The sequence below is a fragment of the Tribolium madens genome, unplaced genomic scaffold (genome assembly GCF_015345945.1).
Source record: "Tribolium madens isolate multiple individuals breed KSU strain unplaced genomic scaffold, Tmad_KSU_1.1 Scaffold_97;HRSCAF=244;Tcas5.2_LG3a, whole genome shotgun sequence".
Classification (NCBI taxonomy): domain Eukaryota; kingdom Metazoa; phylum Arthropoda; class Insecta; order Coleoptera; family Tenebrionidae; genus Tribolium; species Tribolium madens.
The window spans coordinates 5197861-5217492 of record NW_025401069.1 but is presented as its reverse complement, the minus strand read 5'-3'; the positions used below and the strand labels follow the sequence as shown (position 1 = coordinate 5217492).

Sequence of the window (19632 nt, the reverse complement as noted above, 5' to 3'; positions counted from 1 at the left end):
AGTTGTGTTCTAACTTTCAGCCGGGTAGGTATGTACATTGCGTGCAATAAATTTTCCCAAAATGTTTTTGGAATTCACTATAAATTTGACCACACTTTAAAAAGAAATTCTGACGTCAAACAGCAGTATTTCCACGAATACATATTTTTTAACTCCCAAAAATATTGATATGTTTAAAACCCAACTTTACATGTATTTAATGTAGTTCAGGGTTCAGGAATTCTTCAGACGCTAAAAAAGAGAGAAGAAAAATAAGGAAGAAATAAAAAAAGGAAAAAACTCGTTTTTATAATATTTTATTACTTTTTAATTACGAGTAAATTATAATACAAATAACAATTAATCAGGCAATGTTTAGAAAAAGCATATCATATAAATACAAATAATCCTATTTATAAAATAAAACATGTTATCAATTTGCATCGTCTCGTAATTTCTTGAACATAAATTAATAATGTTTGAGATAAACCATAAGAATTATCGTCCGCATGCACCTCCAGGACATCCTCCCATTGATACACTTGGTGGGTTGATATCTTTCATGGTCATTATTCGTTTTGAAGGACCTCCCCCACCAGGTCTGTAAAAACCAGTCATAACTAACACATTTCCAAAAACAACTATGTAAATACCTAAATGGACCTCCACCGCCGCCTCCTCCTCCTCCTCCTCCACCACCGCCGCCACTTCCTCTAAACAGTGAACCACTTGATTTTGAGGTACCAATGCTTGTTGAGGGTCTATCTAAACCAACTAAACTCTTGAAGCTATAAAAAATTAAGAATTAAGTTAAATTCGACCCCAGATTTACAAAATGACTTACAAGAAGATTACAAAATATATTGCTCCATAAAACAGTTTTGTTATACGGTTCAAACTCCAAGGAGGGCTTTGGTGAATAGTTCCGTCTAGAAAATTTTACATTTCGGAATAATTTTAGTGTCAGATTAAGGAATTTAAAATTACTTACCTCCTGCAACGTAAACCATTATGCTTCAATACCTATGGACCTTTATAGATTTTTGTTTATATAAATTCTAGAATGTTTTACACTGCAATTTGACGTTATCAACTTGTCAAAATCAGGTGGTCATACGTAGTACACCACGTCATTGAATAATTTTCATAAACATAGCTAAAAACTTAGATTGACCAAACAATAAAAAAAAGCTTATAACATAATGTTACAATAATAATACATCACTGAATAAGGAAAAAACTATAACGTTTTGATTAAATAATGTATCCTCTTAATACCTGACAATACATTATTTTAATAATAATTCATAATCTATTTCATTTAGCTCTGTGGAGAAATTTTAATTGACACTTTACACACTTGACAGTTGACAGCATTTGTCAACTCTAACCTTAAAACGTATTTTTTAAATTGAAAATGCTTACATTTACTCAAATTACAGCGGTGTGAGAGATTGGATGTAGATATTAAACATTCAGATACAAAACATGGTAGTTAAAAAACCTTGGAGAAAGATTTTGTACGAGAATCAACCCTATCCCGACAACTACACCGATGACAGTTTTTTACGGGACCTCAGGACCAATATTAAGCCCGTCTCAATGAGCGAAGCTTTATGGGGAGCCACCTTATTACTTGAAGAATTTTGTACAGTTGTTGCATTTGTTCTAGTTTATGTATATTTATACAACGAATGGACTCAACCTGAATCAATTTTCACAGTTTCATCAATTTTTACAGCACTTGGATTTATTTTGTATCGATTTGTTTACACGAAAGATGCACAAGTTAATTTAGGACATGATCTCAGAACGTTGTTAATTTTTATGGTTTTTGGTCATTTATTTTCACCAGTATTGCATACATTAACAGACACAGTAAGCACTGATACAATCTATACCATGACGTTTTTTATGATGGTCATTCATTTGATTTTTTTTGATTATGGGGTTAGTGCTGCTATTGTTTCTAATAGTTTGTCACTAAGTGCTGCAATTTTTGCATCAATTTGTTTAGCTTCAAGACTTTCTTCAGCATATCATTCTTTTATTTTGATTACAGTTGCGGTTGAACTGTTTGTCCTGTTCCCTTTCTTTAGGAACAAAATTAAAAAGTCTTTATACGTAATAGGACCGTTATTTCTCTGTGATGTTTACTTTTTGATGAGTAGTTCAGTTTTGTTTATGATTGTTTTTATTCTAACAGGAGTTTTTATCAATATCGGTTGTCCTGTTTTATTTGTAAGATATCAGAAGTACAAGTCCAATATTTATGGCCCTTGGGATGAAGCCATTGTTGATGATGCTGATGTTATTAACAGTGAACATAATAAATGATTTTATGATTATAGCTTTTTTTATGGAATGAGGTACCATTTAAACACAATTTTGCGTTATGTTTTTAATGTCAAAAACTTAAAAATACAATTACTTAGCGTGAGCTTGTGCTTTACGCATTTGTGTAAGAATGTTGGACAATTCTTCACGCTTCCTTTTGGCACGGATGTGAGTGCCAAGACGACGTTTCAAAAACTTGAGGGCTCGCTTGTCTTTCGACACTTTCAACAATTCCATAGCACGTTTCTCATAGGGAGCGTGTCCAACGACCTCACGAATGAGATCGCGAACAAATTTTGAATGTTTAGTTTGGTGCCCCTTCAACCGTGCAGGACGAACCTTATCAGCTTTAGTCTTCCCAGAAGGAATTTTTGTTGTCTTGTGTCCCCTTTGTAGACCGATAGCGAGTTCGTACCTTGGTGCCATGCTGCAAATATTAACAAAATTAGCCGAACTTATTACCAGTCAATAACTAAAGAAGGTTATTTTAAAGCAGATTTTTCTGTTTAAAGATTGAATACTTACATGGTTTATTGGAAATAATTCACCAACAAACGCGTGTTCACCAAATTGACATTTGAGAAGAGAAAGAAAGATGGCGGTGACGGATTTCCCGTTATCGATTGAAACAGTCAGTCACACCAACTGGTTACAGTTATTGGATTAAAATTTATAAGTTATTACAAAAATTATTTTAAAACTGTGTATGTTTTAATATTTCACATTGCATTAGAATTAGAAATTGCAACAGGTTAAATTCTAGTGGTAAAAAATAAATAATCATTTGTCCAAGTACCAATCAATAAAACAAAATGCACTAGATAAGCATTATTCCCCTAAATCATAATTATCTGTCACTATGTAGTATTTTTAAAAAGAAGCGGTCCATTCTTATTTATTTTATTAGTTTAAGTGCGAGTGATATGTTTTAAGTGTTACTTTTACATTATCACTCAGAGTAAGTGGTCCAATTGAAAAATCTATTACTTTTTGATATTTCATGACTTTACTTTAAATTTTTCAGATTTACAAATCATGAAACTCTTCACTCTCTTGTTAACTTTACTTTACATTTCCTCTGAGGTATATTCTTGGAGAATCTTTCGCAATGGCCGCATGGTTGGTGGCAACATCGGTGAACCAAAATCAGACAATTGTAAAGAAAGTAATGTGAAAGAGGTACAAGAGGAATGGTTTACCCAAAACTTGGATCATTTTAACCCCACAGATGAGACAACGTGGAAACAAGTAATTGATGAACTTATCAAGTCACAATTTTTCAAACTCATTTTGTAGAGATATTATAGCAATGATCAATTTTTTGATTCGAAAAATGGGGGCCCTGTTTTTTTAATGATAGGTGGTGAAGGAGAGGCTTCGATTAAATGGATGACTCAAGGAGCTTGGGTCAATTATGCTGAGAAATATGGGGCTCTTATGTTCCAGCTGGAGCATAGATATTATGGGAAGAGTCACCCCACCGAGTAAGTTATTCTCTATTCAGTTGAACAAGAATGTATTGTTTGCTATTGAAAAATTTATTTTAAAACGATGCTAATAACTTCTGATACTGAATTGAACTTTAATCTTTTGACATGGGGCCAGCATATCTAATACCTAAACTTATCTATGCTTATTTTCTCAAAATTTATTGTTGTTTTAGAGTGTTTTTCAGTGATTTTTATAAATTCAATATTTTTTATGAGAGATTTATAATGACTCTAAATGTGTGTGTTTGGAATATATTATTATAAAAAGTATTGCACTGAAATTAGTAGTCATTCATCACAATCAAAAATTATTTATCTTGTTTTTTGATATATTGTTATTGTATTGATTATTTCCGGTGAGTCTTGTCGAAATTGTTTTTCTGTCCTTGGATTTAGAGGACTTTATCTCCTATCTATTGATGGTGCTTAACAAAAAATTAAACCTTTGTAATATGAAATTAAATTTTGTCTTTTAAAATCTTATGATCAAACAAATTTTTTTGTATATTTTTTAAATCATTCACAAGTATTAGTTAGCACTGAAATTCTTAATTAAAAAATATCGTATTCGATCATTTTGAAAATTGAAAAAAATGTGGAGGTGGAGCAGAAATTAAAGAAATAAAATAAATTTTAGCGACTTGAGTACCAAAAACCTGAAGTACCTAACCAGTCAGCAAGCTTTAGCTGACTTGGCAACTTTTATAACTGCAATGAATGAAAAGTACAATTTACCGTCTGATGTAAAATGGATTGCTTTCGGTGGTTCATATCCAGGCTCATTAGCAGCTTGGTTACGATTCAAATACCCTCATTTAGTCCACGGTTCTATGTCCGCTAGTGGCCCTCTATTAGCACAAGTAGACTTTAAAGGTATTTCTGAAAATTTGCAATTTGCAATTCAGATGACACAAAACTGCTTCTTGTAGACTATTTCAGAGTCATTAAGGAATCTTTAGCGACTCACAGCGATGATTGTGTAACTGCTGTACAACAAGGTATCGATCAAATCGGTGTCTTGCTCAAACAAGCCATCGGTCAAGCTAATTTGAACGAACTTTTCAAACTGTGTGACCCCATTCAAAATTCTGTAAACAACGAGAAAGACATATCTAATTTATACGAAACAATCGCTGATGATTTCGCCGGGGTTGTTCAATATAATAAAGATAATCGGGTAGGCAGCCCTGCAGGAGCTAATATTACAATAGACGTAGTTTGCGACATAATGGTGAATCAGACAATAGGACCGCCAGTTAATCGGCTTGCGAAAGTCAACGAGGTGCTATTGAACGCCTACGACCAGAAATGCTTGGATTATAATTACGACAAAATGATAAATAATTTGAGGAATGTAAGTTGGGACAGCGAAGCGTCCGAGGGGGGGCGCCAGTGGACCTACCAAACGTGCACCGAGTTTGGCTTTTACCAAACTTCCGATTACGAGCCACAAATTTTCAGTGATCAATTTTCCGTCGATTTCTTTATCCAGCAATGCACCGATATTTTCGGATCGATTTACGACGAAGATTTTCTTAACGATGTCATCGATCGCACCAATACGTACTATGGGGGTCTTGATATTGAAGTGAGTAATGTGGTCTTTGTGCATGGGTCGATCGACCCGTGGCACGCTTTAGGTATCACCAAAACTATCGACGAAAATGCGCCGGCTATTTATATCGAGGGTAAATTGAAATTAAATAAAATTAAAAAGAGATTATTTGATTGGTTTTCAGGTACTGCACATTGTGCTAATATGTACCCACCGGCTGATACGGATTTGCCCCAGTTGAAAGAAGCTCGTGAACAGATTTTGAGTTTGATCGGTACTTGGTTGGGGCAGTGAAGGGCTTATTGTGATATTTTAATTTAAAAATACGAGTTTGCGTAATTAGTGCCATGTATTGTATAAAAACTGATAAAAAATTACTAAATATATTGTGTGTTTGATTCTTCTATTTTAGTTAAATAAATTTGCTTATTTTGGATCAAGTGTTTTTAAAAAAAATGTGTATTTTACGTCGTAATGTTTATTGATGGTCTATTCTTTTTTACATTGCAAATTAATCTTAGAAAAGTATTTTTATATGTATATGACACCCAAAAACTGAGATTATTCGTTTTCGATAAAAAAAATGAAAACAGTTTTAATTGTAATGTAAAATCAAAATACTGGATGATTTTTTTCTCATATGTTACATGTGGTATAGTTTTGGAAACAGTAAACAGGTTTTGATTTGAATTTACTTGTTATAATGCGGTTCGTTATTTGTAAAAAAAGACGCTCTACTAGTCATAAATATATATTTTAATTTGTATATTATATGATACATTTATCTTACATACGAATTAATCACTAATTATAGGTACTTATTGCTAGCTTTTTGGGTAATGATGCATAAAAACACATGCTGCCATCAAGTACTAGGTATGCTTTTTGCGTAGAATTTTTCAGTTGCCTAATCCAATGGCACTAATAAGTGGTTACCTTCCCTAATAAATTATCTCAAACTAAGTTTAAAATCAGAAATCAGGGAGAACTACATTTTATACACAAATATACGAATCAGTCATCCATTGTTCTTCACTTTTGTACTGTGAATCACATTAGCCTTACTTTAAATAAAACTTTAAGCTAAAATAATTGACTCGTAAAGTAAGGCCAAGGAATTCAACCATCATCCTTCTGCGCTCCTTGCTGCTATATTTATTTACACTAATTATGAATATTGAAACGCCGCTTGAGAAAACCCTCAAATAGCCACTAACGAGTCTCTTCACTCCAAATCCAGCAACATATTTGGTTTAATGGTATCAGAGTTAAAACCATCAGCTTCACATACCAGTTAGCAATAAATAAATAATTTAAAATTTCCTAGTCGTCCAATTGTACTGTTATAATCATACAAGGTTGTCAATATCTCTTTTGGTCCCGGTTCAGGGGCGGTTTAGGGTCACGCCAGTCCCTCCCGTCCTTGTGTTGCTTTCCGTCGTGGTGGTGGTGGTGATGGTGGTGTCGTTTCTTCTCGGCGGCTTTATTACCGTTAAAGGCTTCAGTTACTACCAACTCGGAGCCGTCTCGATGCCGTTCACTGTTTCGATAGGGCTCGTCTAGGGTTTCCTTGCGTCTAAGGGGCGAGTGGTTTGAATTGTTTGCTTTTAGACCAGCTTTGCTACCGGCTGATTCATGGAGGTTTTCCCAAGCTTGGCGGTAGTAGCGATTCAAGCCGTTTCGCGATTCAGAACTGGATGAGTCGAACGAGGCTACGGTGTTGCAGTCTGGAGAGGCACGATGACGGTAATGTTTGGCACTTCGATTTCTAAAAGCAAACACATTTGAGCACCACTATTGTGATTACACAAGCCGACAAAAAAAGTCCTGTCGTGACAACTTGACAAATTTTATATTTCTTTTTTTTTCGTCTCAGTAAGACAAATCAAATGCACTAAAAAAAAATTCAAAAAGTCCACACACTTTCAACTAAATAATTTTTTTCTAACTTAAATGAATTTAAAATACTTTAACTTTAAAAAGTAATTACTCAAAAACTATTAGGCCGATTTCCTTCAAATAAAGACCATTCTAAAGGGATGGAAATTAAATATTGGCAAACTTTTCTTCGAACAGTGTTCGAAGAAGTTCGAAGTAGATCGAAGTAATCTAAGAAAAACTCTACGAGTAATTTTTTTTTCTTCGTCACCATCGTGTAGAGTATTTTTTTATTAGTAAGAATCCAAATTTTAAAAATAATATACCGAGTAGTTTTCAAGATATGATTTGCTATTCAGGTATTGCGCCATATCGGAGAAATGCATGTTAATCTTACTTAAAATTGCATTTTTATAAAAGTATTTGTTTTAAGACTCTTCTTTTGCTTAATAATGGTCAATTGCACCTTCTTTGTTCTAATTAGAATAAACAAAAACTGTTTGTTTACTTGAAACGTACTAATTAAAGCAAATAAAGAGTTTTTTTGTTCTAAAAATGATCACTGATCATTGAGCAAAAAGGATCTACAAGTTTAAGGCACGATCCTTAAATATAAGGGCAAATCTTTTTCTTTTTCCATTCAGATTCCAACCTGTTCACTTTGTTCTAGCTTTCTGAACTTTTTTTTGAAAATATTTTCAGCAAATGCTTTTTCATCACTTTCTAATGATGTTGAATGCAATAAGTCAGTTGCTTCGTGTGCAACTGTTATCACAACAACTACTACCTACAARCTAACTGAAGCTAATCGTAGAATGTACCAACAAAATAAATCAGGTGACTTATTGCATTTAACATCACTCGAAAGTGATGAGAAAGCATTTGCTTAGAACATTTTCAAAAAAAGTTCAGAAAGATAGAACAAAGTGAACAAGTCAAAATCTAAATGGAAAGTGATTTGATTTGAAAAAGATTTGCCCTTATATTTAAGACTCGTGCCTTAAACTTTTAGATTTTCTTTGCTCAATGATCAGTGGCCATTTTCATAACCAGAAAACTCTTTAATTAGTACGCAGGTACTCTTTATTTGTTTTAAGTAAACAAAAAGTTTTTGTTTATTCTAATTAGAACAAAGATGCACCTTCTTTGTTCTAATTAATTGACCATTTTTAAGCAAAAGAAGAGTCTTAAAACAAATACTTTTATAAAAATGCAATTTTAAGTAAGATTAACATGCATTTCTCCTATATGGAGCAATGCTTGAGTAACAAACCATAACTTCAAAAAATCATATCTTGAAAACTATCCCGTATATTTTTTTGAAAATTTGGATTACAACTAATAAAGAGATGCTCTACACGATGGTAATGATGAAAAAACAATTTACTCGTAGGGTATTTCTTAGATTATTTCGATTTACTTCCAACTTCGAACAGTGTTCGAAGAAAAGTTTGCAAATATTCAATTTCAAATTTTATATCATTCTAAAGGGCCATCCCTTTAGAATGGTCTTTATTTGAAGGAAATAGTTATTGAGTAATGATTTTTTAAAGTTAAAGTATTTTAAATTCATTTAAATTAGAAAAAAATTATTTTGTTCAAAGTCCGTGGACTTTTTAAATTTTTTTTAGTGCATTTGATTTGTCTCACTGAGACGAACAAAATGATATAAAATTTGTCAAGTTGTCACGACATGACTTTTTTTTGTGGCCTTGTGTTATTTCATTTTTATAACTAAAATTGAGAAGAACAGAATGAGAGAAGCTAGCAGTGTCGCAGTATCGTCTCCTCGGGCTACCTAAAGACCAGTGTCGATAAAAATACGTGCAGTGAAGTAGTGCCCTTGCGGTACATGCAGTGCAGTGCGGGTCGAGTCGTACCTGGTTCTTCACGAGGCACTGCTAGATGGGATTGGAGAAGTATCCAGCTCTATGCGACCGGTAGTTCCTAGAGAATTCTCTTCTGCCAATCTGCTGATCAGGAAATGGTAGCGCCAGTAGCGTATACCAGCGAGAGGGCATCGCGCTAGCAGAGGGCAATCGGTGCGAGGACCGAGCTGACGCACCCGCACTGCGACCGCAAATCCCACATTAAGACGAAATGAAACGGAAAGACCAGAAGGAAACAGCAAAGAGTTGAGAAAAATCCAGACGCGACTCACTCACCTTCTCACTAAAATCACGATGGTGGTGATGATGGCCGCCAAGAAGACGAAGCCGCCGAACGCGCCGAGGGCGATGACGGCGCCGAGGTTGAGTTTGGCGCCGAAGGTTTCGCGACGCTCACCGTCGACGGAGAGGGGGATGTTGACGTTGGGCACTTCGCCGTGCTGGATGTTGGAGCTTCCGGCGATTTCGTTGTCTTGGGGATGCCCGGCGACGATGATCTGGGGCACGGATGAGGAGCTGGAGGTGCGGCTGGCGGGGGTGGTGGTCGAGCGGGTCTTATTGGAGGTGCCGGTGTCGGCGCGGATGGTTGTGGGGGACGGCCGGGGAGGACGAGTGCGAATGCGGGGGGTTGTTCGGGATGGGGATCGGGAGATCGTTGGGGGCGATGTGGTGGATGCCAGGGCTTCAGCTGCAAGCATACCATTTTCTTATTATAGAATAAATATACACTGTCCTGTTCTTGTGAAAAAGTTAAACTATAAAGAAATTATGATTTTGTTTAAAAAGATAACACAGTACTACGTTTGGCAAAATAAATCTTTATCTTTTTCACAAAAGTGCCACTTTTAACACTCTGTAAAAACTATTTTTTAAAATCACAGTTTGAGTTTTTTGCAAGAATAATCAACGATAAACTTTTGTATAGCTCCAGTTAGCCCAGTCAAATTAGATAAATCGGTGGAAAAAAATCTTAGAGAGTTGGAATTTTTTTTAAACGCTTTTTTTACACTTGGGTAGACATATATCAAAAGTCCCAGAAGGTGGGGGGCGAGCTCGAGGAGGGGGTTAAAGGTGTCTTTTTTTTTGGTTTTTTGCTTATATCTCGGAAATTATCACTCTTATATGTTTTTATCTTCTTATCAAAATTAAAGATTATAAAATTTCCTACAAAAATGGTCCTTTGCATTTTTGTTGTAGGACTAACCGTAAGCGAGTTATAGGGCAGACAAAAAACATCATTTAAAAAAATGTGCTTTATCTGCATTTAAAACACAATTAGTCTTGTAATTTAAAAAAAAAACTGACAGTAAATTGAATTTACTGGGTCCAATACTTCATTAAGGGAAGGGGGAGTCACGAGGGTCTATAAATACAAACTCATCGTTTATGTAATTTATGCAGAATTTACTGTTGAAGTCTATTTTTCTGCATCAAAATTTCCTACAAAAATGGTTCTATTCATTTTTACCGCAGGACTAACCGTAGGCTTCAAAAGTTTGGAATCTACATAAAATTGCATTAAAAATTCTTTGAAACACATTTTATTAGTATATGGTAAGTATTTATATGTGTGAAGCGTTCTCCAACTAAGCTGGTACCGCCTGAAAGGTGACTCGGGTGTAAACATTTAAACGGAGATATAAATAAAAATTTTGGATGAAAGAGATAATTAATCTGTAAGGGGGTTAAATGGGGTGTAAATGATTAAACAAAGATGTAAACATAAAATTCTTTAGAGGTGTAAAGGGGCACTAAAATCAGATTTTTCGAAAATTAGTTTTTTAAGGGAATAAAACGGTGTACACATTTAAAGGGATATAAAAACATTAAAAAACATGATCCTTAGAGAGTGTAGAAGTGCACTTTTCAAATTTCAATGAAATAAAATAGAGTTTAAACGCTTAAAACAAAATTAGAAACATGAAGTTTCGAATTTTGAGAGTGCAGAAGTGCACTGAGACGTCACTTTATGAAAATCAACATTTAATATTTATCCATAAACATAGCCTATGCGAAGAACGACACTATTTATAACTGAATCCTATACATAATATAGGTAATTAATTATCTAGCGTTATAGAGTACCTAAGCTAATGGAATGGTTTTGTGAACGGGCTTTTTCCCATTTTATATCAGAAATACACGCGGACAAAGTCGCAGGGAAATGCTAGTTCAGCATATAAGGATGACTCGGAAGACTTGATAGACCCTCGTGGTTCCTTCTAATAAACTGTTGGATCCAATACATTCAATTTACTGTAAGCTTTATTCAAATCATCGATATTAAATCATCTATTTATTAATATTGTACTGAACAAGATTGTAATTCGGTTTTCAATGTTTAAGTTGAAGACGAAGATGCAGCATATGAGGGCGACTCGGAAGACTCTAATGAAGTGTTGCACCGAATAAATTCAATTTGTTTTCAGTTTTTTCAAATCACAATATTAATTCTGTTTTAAATGCGGATAAAGCACATTTTTTAAATGATGTTTTTTGTCAGCCCTATAACTCGCTTACTAGTCCTACAACAAAAATGCAAAGGACCATTTTTGTAGGAAATTTTGTAGGCTTTAATTTTGATAAGCAGGCAAAAACTGTTAGGAGTAATAGTTTCCGAGATATAAGCAAAAAACAAAAAAGACACCTTTAGCCCCCTCCCCCTTCTCGAGCTCGTCCCCCACCTTCGGGGACTTTTGATATATGTATGTCTACCCAAGAATAAAGAAAGCGTTTAAAAAAAATTCCAACTTTCTAGGATTTTTTTCCACTGATCGCCCTATTTTTGTCTAATTTGACTGGGCTAAGTGATTAATAAGCTCGTTAATAAATTATTATTTTTTTTGTTTCTTTTACAGTACCTTGACATTTAGGAGGAAGAGCATCGTATTGTCCATTAGCCAAACATGTGATTGTTTTCGGCCCGATCAGCTTGTACCCAAATTTACATTTATACTCAATAACAGAACCGAAAAGTGTTTCATTAGTCGGCGATTCAAATTTTCCATTTTCAATTTCGAGAGGTGGTTCGCATTGGACAGCTGAAAGATTTCAGTTAGAAATTGTTTTATTTTATTATTTCTTACATACGTTCACATCGCGGTGGTGGACCATTCCACCGCTCGTCAATATCACAAGCAAGTTGTGCTCTTCCAATCATCTCATAACCTTCATCACAAGTATACACAACTCGGCTTAGATAACCGACACTGTCATTAACCAAAAGGTACTCTCCATTTGCTATATCAGCAGGGTACCCGCACTGAATTCCTAAAAAAGAAAAAACAAAGAGTTTATTAATATGTAAAGAACCAAAATGAGGGAAATACTTTTGCACACAGGGGGGAACTCATTGTAAAATCCAGTATCCAGACAAGTCCTTGTCGTTGGACCAACTAGGAGGTGTCCTTCGTCACAAATGTACTCGATAGTGGTACCAACGTTAAAATTCTGGGCCAACATTGTCGAATTTGGTGGCTGTTCCGGTCTTCCACAAGCTTTAGGTTCTGAAATCAAAACATTTAATCTCAAATTAGTCCATTTTTGTGCAAACTTACGATGTTGGCAAATGTAGTTCAGATGCATATTGCAATCGGTATCCGACCAGAGCCACCCTTTAGTACCATCATATCTTGCACAATCTCCGTTCCCAACAGGGAGATTCCAGAAGGAAACAGTCACTTCTTCCCCTTTCAACCATTGCCAGCCTCCTTGCTGCTTATCCCTGACGGCCCCCATCCAGTACTGGCCACTCGCGTCGCTTCTGTGCCTCCTCCACAACTCCCAACTGATGAAACCCTGCAAAGCTGGATTGCTCTCATCGATCAACGTTCCACCTCGACTTCTGCAAAAAGCCAAAGCGTCCCTGAATTTCATCGGTTGTCTGTTGTAGAAAATGTAACATTTGCCGTTGTAAGTGGCAGTACTGCCTGGGGGTTGGTCTCTGAATTGCGGGCATCGTTCAATGGGGAGGGCTTGGTCGGTGTAAACAAAGGCTTCGCAAATGGATAACTGACTTGCGACAGGCACTTCGAGGTGGACGCTCACGAAGGCTCCGGGCATGGGAGGGTTGCATGGCAGGAAAAGGGGTTGGCCTTCTTCGAGGAAACCGGTGAAGCGGTTGCAGATGGGGTTAGTGCCTAGGTCTGGGCGGTTATTGCCCACACGGACGACGATAGTCGCCGGTTTGTTCGCTCCTAGAAAGAGTGTTAAATTATAATTAATGTGGTAACGCGCTATAAATTTTTTGAAAGAAATAAATCAATCAAGTGATTAAATGTTCAAGCAGGACGATTTTTATCAGTGCGATTATGGTTTTTATGTTGTGAAGAATTTTAGAAAATCATAATTTTTCGGTTTTATTTCTTGATATTTCAGATGAAGTGTAAAAATTTCTCACTAATTCACTAAGAAAATTTGAATTTTTGTTGCTGCTATATACAATGCGTAAATATGGTTTTACAGAGAGCTGCACGCAGTGATCATCACACAAGCACAGACGCAAAATTTGTTTAAAACGTTTTTCCACGAATGACCAAGAGATAACGACAAGAATTTTTTTTATTTGGGATATGTACTATGTACGATATATTGTTTTAATTTTTTTCCCCGTTATTAAATATGAACCACTTGTAATGTTGCAAAAGTTCTAGAATTATATGTAGCTCGCTACGCATATGTATTTTTCTAAGGCCACGCTGGTACATAATGATTATTTGAACTTTCTAGATTAGGTTGCATGATCATGATAAGATAGCAAAATAGGAAATCCTATTGTTGAGCTTTCTTCTCTTCTTTTTAATTATAATTATTGTGCACATAAGTACATTAAGACAAGGTTATTTGAAATATCCTGTAATGCAAACATAAGTATTTTGCAACAAAATAATATGATTTAGATTGAGTAATTAACCGACTTAATGTGGTCAAATTGTTTTAATTTATGATGGACTTTTTTCGAATTCGATACAGTTAAGTGGAGCTTTTTAGTAGAGCATTTTATTATGAAAGTGTCAAATATTCACTGAAGCAGAACTGAAACAGTCGACGATTAGTCAAAACGGACGATTAATTTCCTCTTCACAAAACATGACATCTTGGAACATGTGAACCGTTGAATGTTTGATTACTGTTAATGTAACTCAAAAAATAGAGCCAATTTTGTTAATGGAAATAGAAACTTCTAAAATCCATTTTGATTCATGTTAATAATTCAAGATCGTGACAAAGGCCTCGTTTACTTTCGCTTTATTTGAATATTGTGCAGAAAGTGTGGTTTTTTAACAATCATGATTAAACGGTTTTCCTTCCGTTTATCGTAACGTTACGTGATGATTTGAAGGTATAATTTCCAATTTTCTACTTCGTTACTCATCAAAATAAAACGCTTACCACAACAGGGTTTTCCAAAATCCAGTCGCACCAACTGGACCATGTAGGGCTCCAGAAGGTTAACGTACCACCAAGGAGTACGTTCTGCTTTAGTCAGAGTGCAAGTTTCCGCGTTGAAAAACGCACTTGTACTTCCATCGATGGCCTTCTGTGGGATTCCCCCCGACTCTGTGCTCACTTGCATGGGGGCCTTCCCAGCAGCCACATTCAAAACTGTAACAAAAAGTAATCATTGTAGTGAAACTGGGTTAGCGTTATTAGATATGCAAGCTTTCTATGGGGGAGTAGAAATAAAAAAAGACACCGTGATGGAGTTGTTAGGGAGAAAAGGCAAGTTTTGCAAAAAAATTAATTTAATGTGAGAGTGATTTATGTCGATTTTTGCAAAAACACTTTCACCGGTGGTTTTTGCATGAATTTATTAGTGTGATAAATGAAGCATTAACAGTTGGTTCATCTATTTCGAATTAATTTTAAAGATTTCTATTTCTGAATAGCAGAAATAAACCACAAGAGTAGAATAATTGCAGGCTTCTTCTTTTGGTAAACCTGAACAAAGTTCTCATAAAAGTGCAACAAAGTGAATCACGAAATGTAGGAACCGTGATGACACAAAGACCCACATTATGATATGTGGATTATTATTTTATCATGCCGACAAGAGAAATTTAAATTCGACGTAATATTAATATGTAAAGAGTAAAAACCCAACTTTTGGTTAGATGTTAGATAAAAATTCCTTGAGTAAAAGCAAATGCTTTCATTTACGTTTGGGCATGTGTGAAAGCTGTTGAATCAAAACACTGGAACAATTTAAAAATAATGTACATTTATTACTTTGCAGTTTTATTGTTAAATAATCACAAACCCTTAAATCCATTACACATTTGACCCACTTTTTGACAATTTCGTTGTTTTTTCTTGTGAAATAATATTCTCTAATTTGGGAATCAATCTTTGTGTTTATGATTTCTTTAGAAGTCACTGTACTGGAAGTGTTTGTCGGCAAGGCCAAGGACTGCATAAACAAATTTCTCGGTCGAGGTCGAGTGGGGATTTCTGGACACACCTTATCACAGATATACCGTTTATGTAGGTGTAGGTAAGTATATTTGACATCCGGAAAAATATTTAACATCGATTTTCACCTTAGACAAAATAAAAGAAATCCATAATTTTATGGAAATTTTTTTTAATTGTATTTCATACAGACAGCCGTCATCAGTAGTTACAACTTAACTTGCTTTATTTATGTAACTTTCTGCAACTTTTACTTTATTATTTTTCTCACTTTCATGACATTTGTCATGTATAAATAAGATGTTGTAACATATTTTATTCATCCCGAAATTAGGTTTTTCTAATTTTGTTGTAATTAGTCTGATAGGTTGACTCATTATATAACCTGTCGGAAATAACTAACTATTTTTTCAGTTATTTGTGGTTTGTTGTAATTTCTTGCAGAATTGTTCTACTGACCGAGTAGCTTTAAGTTTTATTCCGGATTTAAAACCTCAGACTTTACTAGCATTCAAATCTCTCTTTAAATCATTAACTTTGTTAGTTAAATCGCACAAAGACTTGAACTTATTTAATTAGTTACAAGTTTAATTAGACAAAATTTAACTGAGAATTAGTTTTAATGGCATATTCGATAAATTGCATTTGCTCATTAGTGATCTAATTAAACGGTGGACTTTTTTGTAAATAAATGGGGTCAAAACTAAATAAATGTTGCTTCAGGTCTGTTGATTTTTTTCTAATAAGAGTTGCACATCTGAAGTTCGAGTATGCTAATTTCAAAGAAAGTGAACATGTTGAGACTTTTTATACTATAGATGGTTCTTGGGATATCTATGTAAATTTCTAGATTTGTATCTTTTCTCCCTTAAGCGGCAGTGAATTATTTTTGATATATTGGTAATAATAGACTCGATACTTTATTTGCGTGAGTGAATCTAGCCAAAGTAGCAACTATACAAACTATAATTATGGAAACTGTTTTATTCATGTTTTTTTTTATTTTTCAGACCGTTAGTTTTTTCAAATTAGAATTGATTTTGGGTGGTCGTGTTGTCTCATGTCTGAAAAGAGCACAAACTTTTGTTTTTTTTTTATCAATTATAATTATAACGAATGTAGGTAGGTAATAAGTTTTAAAAGAACAAAATATTCGAAGAAATTGGAAAGAAATTAAACAAACTGATCCAATTTTGGTTAATTAGACTTTTTAAAGGCCTCAAAGCAAATTCTTTTGCTTGAAGAAATATTCTTAATTGCGAATGATTATCAGTTGATATTTTCGCATTAACTTTTACTAGTTTTTTCGAGATTTCTCTTGATGTAGGTCTATTCTCCCTTTTCATTTGGCAGTCTGTAATCTAAGTTAAATTAGATTTTAAATGAGATTTAAGCTATCATCGTACAAAAACTAGTCCAGACAAAAGTAATTTTCTTATAATTAATAAGCCATGATGGGAAAGTAATAAAACTGGTTATAATAATTTTTATGCACTTGGTATTTTTTGATAATTTAGGTTTAGTGAAATTTTGATCTTTTCATGGTGTTAAGACTAATGAAGTTTAATGATTATTATTCATGCGGTAATTGATATGATATATTCATTAATTCAAGTAATTCTCGGATAAACTTGTTACGTCAAACTTTCTTGCAATTAATTTTAGAAAGCAGTCGTCTTCCAGCACCGATCAATAATTTACATTTGTCGATGGTTTGATAAATGAGTTAAGATTTACTTTTTTGCAATTGTCTCAAGATGGGACAGTAGCAATGATCTTTCTTACATTCCAGGCTATGGTCGATGACCGAGCAACTTGGTACAAATGAAAAGCAACGTGCAAATGTCTCAACATAATACATATGTAATTTAAATAGTCCTTTTTACATCATTTTACTGTAAAAGAGTGGAACTAGTCGAGTGATTTTTTAAAAAACGGTACACTTAATCCCTAGAACAAGAACGTTACTGCGATTTAAAAGACTGAACATGTTCAATATTATTTCCACTATCACTGAAGTTGAATCGTTTATAACAGTAGTATCACATGTGCAATGAATGTGAAGAATTTTAAATAAAACAACTGTGTTTCTAATTGGCTTGGCAATGAAAAGAAAAGGAAGTTCAACTGCAGCACACGTGAATTATTTCAAATCAATTTCAAGATTTACTGCCTTTTATTGTTTCCTAGTAGTTAGCATGCAATTAAGAGGATTTTCATATTTTATTGAAACAAAAAGGATGCGTCTTGCTGATGCATATCCTTCCGTTGCTTTCCACACGCAACTTTTTGAGAAAAAAAATCTATACAATTGTTATTCTTGGAACTAATCAAGCACATGACAAAACCTATTATCTACGCGTTAGTATCTTTGTGGCTTTAGTATCTTTGCCTCTTGCATAACATGGATTCCATATGGCAAAATGAACAATTAATGATTAGTCTAACAACTATTATTTACTTTTAATACCTACACGCTTGCATATGTCACTAAAATTACTGTTACGTGTGGTAAATACTTGAAATAGCGTTATTTAAATCCCAACATCTGCCAATATAGACTCGGAACAAAGTAAAATCAACATTCACACGTTTGGGTTTCTGAGTTTGATTTTTTGCAAATATTTGAAGTCGTAGCATCTGAGGTTGTTTATTTACATTCTTTTGGTGAATGTTTAAAAAGTGTAGAATATTATTTCCATGAAAGTAATGGTCGACGTGTTTTAATTTTTATTTTGAATTTACAATATAATGTTATTATCTTGTTTAAGTAGAAATACCAACCTACTGTTATTCTGATACGCGTGAGAGATTTTACGTTTTTTAAAGATTGCAAGTTACATTAATATCTAACAATTAATTTCTGTTTTTATTGTAAGATTTATGGTACCTACTTACTATTAAATAACAATTTATGAAATTGAATGTGATGGGGAAGTTACAATACATCATTATTATTTAATGCAAAGGGTGTGTTAAATATATTGAGCTTTAGTCCTCAAGATATGTTATATACACATGAAATAATAATCTACTATAATTGAAAAATATTCTACTAATTTTAGTATGTTTTGAAGGATGATTGTGCCTAAGCAAATATAATATGAAAACAAATATTTTGGTTGGTGTATTTGAAAGGTGTTAGTTAATTGTACATTTAACACTTGTTGTTAAAATAATTGCGCATTTCCTCATTTGCAATCATATTGAATTCAATTATCTTCATATGGTTAAGTTAACGATCATTGATTTTATCTTTAAGAAAAAATATTGCGTCAGTAAGGTCATGAAATTTACTGTGTGTAGCCAGTTTTTGGTCACTACAATTATCCATTTAATTTAATGTTGTTTTTTTCTAAACTTAGATTTTGACTTAGTAATTATATGAGACTTTTTACAGTTACCGTCATTGAAATTCAGGCAAATTATGTTTTTCACGTCATAGGTAGACTTTATATGAAATGAATAAAGTAGACATACTTAATTATTTACATCGCTGGTATAAATAATTACTTTCTCTAATTAATAGCATACAGCTTTTAATCAATTTCTCTCAATTTCTTTCAGGGCTTAATGTGGCATTTGATTTTTTTTAATCACTCTTTGTGATTTAATATAAACTATTAACAAAGATAAGTAAAAATTTGAATGTTTGCATTTTTGGAATTAGCTTCCAAAACGACAGAAAAATAATCTACAGTTATATTTTCGTTTAGGACAGTGTTTTTTTTGAGTTCAAAATTAAAATCTTTCGTGTTGGAAAGACAAATTACGACAATTATGTTTTGAAAATTCTCTTATTATTTAGGAGTATACTCTATAATGTTTCTGGTATGATTTTATGATAATGACAAAAACTGACCAAACTTACTTCGCAATTTTTGCAATACAGTTGCGGTACAGCATGTTAAAAGTTACATTATTTACAGTTAATATTAAAAATAAATCACATTGATTAACAATGTGATTTTATGGCTACTTTTCAATGACACAACTCTATACATATTACCTAAGATTTGTAAAATATTTACATTAACAAAAAAATATTAAAAATCTATTTCTTCTTCTTGGATCTTCTTGGTATGGAAACGAT

At 33.7% G+C, this 19632-nt stretch overlaps 5 protein-coding genes across 7 annotated transcripts in view; 2 read left to right on the top strand and 3 right to left on the bottom strand.

Moving 5' to 3' along the window:
* Positions 1-280: 280 nt before the first annotated feature.
* Positions 281-1130, bottom strand: LOC123014943 (glycine-rich selenoprotein-like). The gene is made up of 4 exons (XM_044414277.1): positions 971-1130; positions 824-908; positions 633-767; positions 281-580 (listed from the first exon to the last, which is right to left on the bottom strand). The coding sequence occupies exons 1-4, from the start codon at positions 987-989 to the stop codon at positions 478-480; spliced, it is 342 nt and encodes a 113-aa protein (XP_044270212.1). The 5' UTR covers positions 990-1130; the 3' UTR covers positions 281-477.
* A 214-nt stretch (positions 1131-1344) lies between these two features.
* LOC123014939 (phosphatidylinositol N-acetylglucosaminyltransferase subunit C) lies at positions 1345-2327 on the top strand. The gene has a single exon (XM_044414266.1). It carries the CDS (start codon positions 1468-1470, stop codon positions 2314-2316), a length of 849 nt encoding a protein of 282 aa, XP_044270201.1. The 5' UTR covers positions 1345-1467; the 3' UTR covers positions 2317-2327.
* Positions 2328-2365: 38 nt separating this feature from the next.
* LOC123014100 (60S ribosomal protein L36) lies at positions 2366-3003 on the bottom strand. The gene is made up of 2 exons (XM_044412984.1): positions 2842-3003; positions 2366-2743 (listed from the first exon to the last, which is right to left on the bottom strand). The coding sequence occupies exon 2, from the start codon at positions 2740-2742 to the stop codon at positions 2407-2409; it is 336 nt and encodes a 111-aa protein (XP_044268919.1). The 5' UTR covers position 2743; positions 2842-3003; the 3' UTR covers positions 2366-2406.
* A 126-nt stretch (positions 3004-3129) lies between these two features.
* On the top strand, positions 3130-5797 carry LOC123014099 (putative serine protease K12H4.7). Its single transcript, XM_044412983.1, has 6 exons — positions 3130-3274; positions 3341-3564; positions 3613-3800; positions 4444-4679; positions 4736-5494; positions 5546-5797. The coding sequence occupies exons 2-6, from the start codon at positions 3352-3354 to the stop codon at positions 5653-5655; spliced, it is 1506 nt and encodes a 501-aa protein (XP_044268918.1). The 5' UTR covers positions 3130-3274; positions 3341-3351; the 3' UTR covers positions 5656-5797.
* Positions 5798-6099: 302 nt separating this feature from the next.
* Positions 6100-19632, bottom strand: part of LOC123014242 — a 29254-nt gene continuing 15721 nt past the window's right edge. For 2 of the 3 annotated variants that reach the window (XM_044413254.1, XM_044413256.1), the window contains 7 exons: positions 14520-14732; positions 12686-13324; positions 12458-12634; positions 12219-12398; positions 11990-12169; positions 9405-9816; positions 6100-7129 (listed from right to left, as the gene is read on the bottom strand). In XM_044413254.1, coding sequence (XP_044269189.1) covers positions 6724-7129; positions 9405-9816; positions 11990-12169; positions 12219-12398; positions 12458-12634; positions 12686-13324; positions 14520-14732 — 2207 coding nt within the window. In that variant the 3' untranslated portion in view covers positions 6100-6723. Of the gene's footprint in view, positions 7130-9119; positions 9310-9404; positions 9817-11989; positions 12170-12218; positions 12399-12457; positions 12635-12685; positions 13325-14519; positions 14733-19632 lie in introns of all 3 variants that reach the window. The other variant, XM_044413257.1, reaches the window with a different exon arrangement.

Coding starts and splice junctions, on each gene's coding strand:
- LOC123014943 (XM_044414277.1), bottom strand. Junction 768..823: donor ATATATTTTGTAATCTTCTT/GTAAGTCATTTT, acceptor AATTTTTTATAG/CTTCAAGAGTTTAGTTGGTT. Junction 581..632: donor GGCGGTGGAGGTCCATTTAG/GTATTTACATAG, acceptor TGGTTTTTACAG/ACCTGGTGGGGGAGGTCCTT.
- LOC123014939 (XM_044414266.1), top strand. CDS start 1,468: ATGGTAGTTAAAAAACCTTGGAGAAAGATTTTGTACGAGAATCAACCC.
- LOC123014100 (XM_044412984.1), bottom strand. CDS start 2,742: ATGGCACCAAGGTACGAACTCGCTATCGGTCTACAAAGGGGACACAAG.
- LOC123014099 (XM_044412983.1), top strand. CDS start 3,352: ATGAAACTCTTCACTCTCTTGTTAACTTTACTTTACATTTCCTCTGAG. Junction 3,801..4,443: donor GGGAAGAGTCACCCCACCGA/GTAAGTTATTCT, acceptor AATAAATTTTAG/CGACTTGAGTACCAAAAACC. Junction 5,495..5,545: donor GCCGGCTATTTATATCGAGG/GTAAATTGAAAT, acceptor ATTGGTTTTCAG/GTACTGCACATTGTGCTAAT.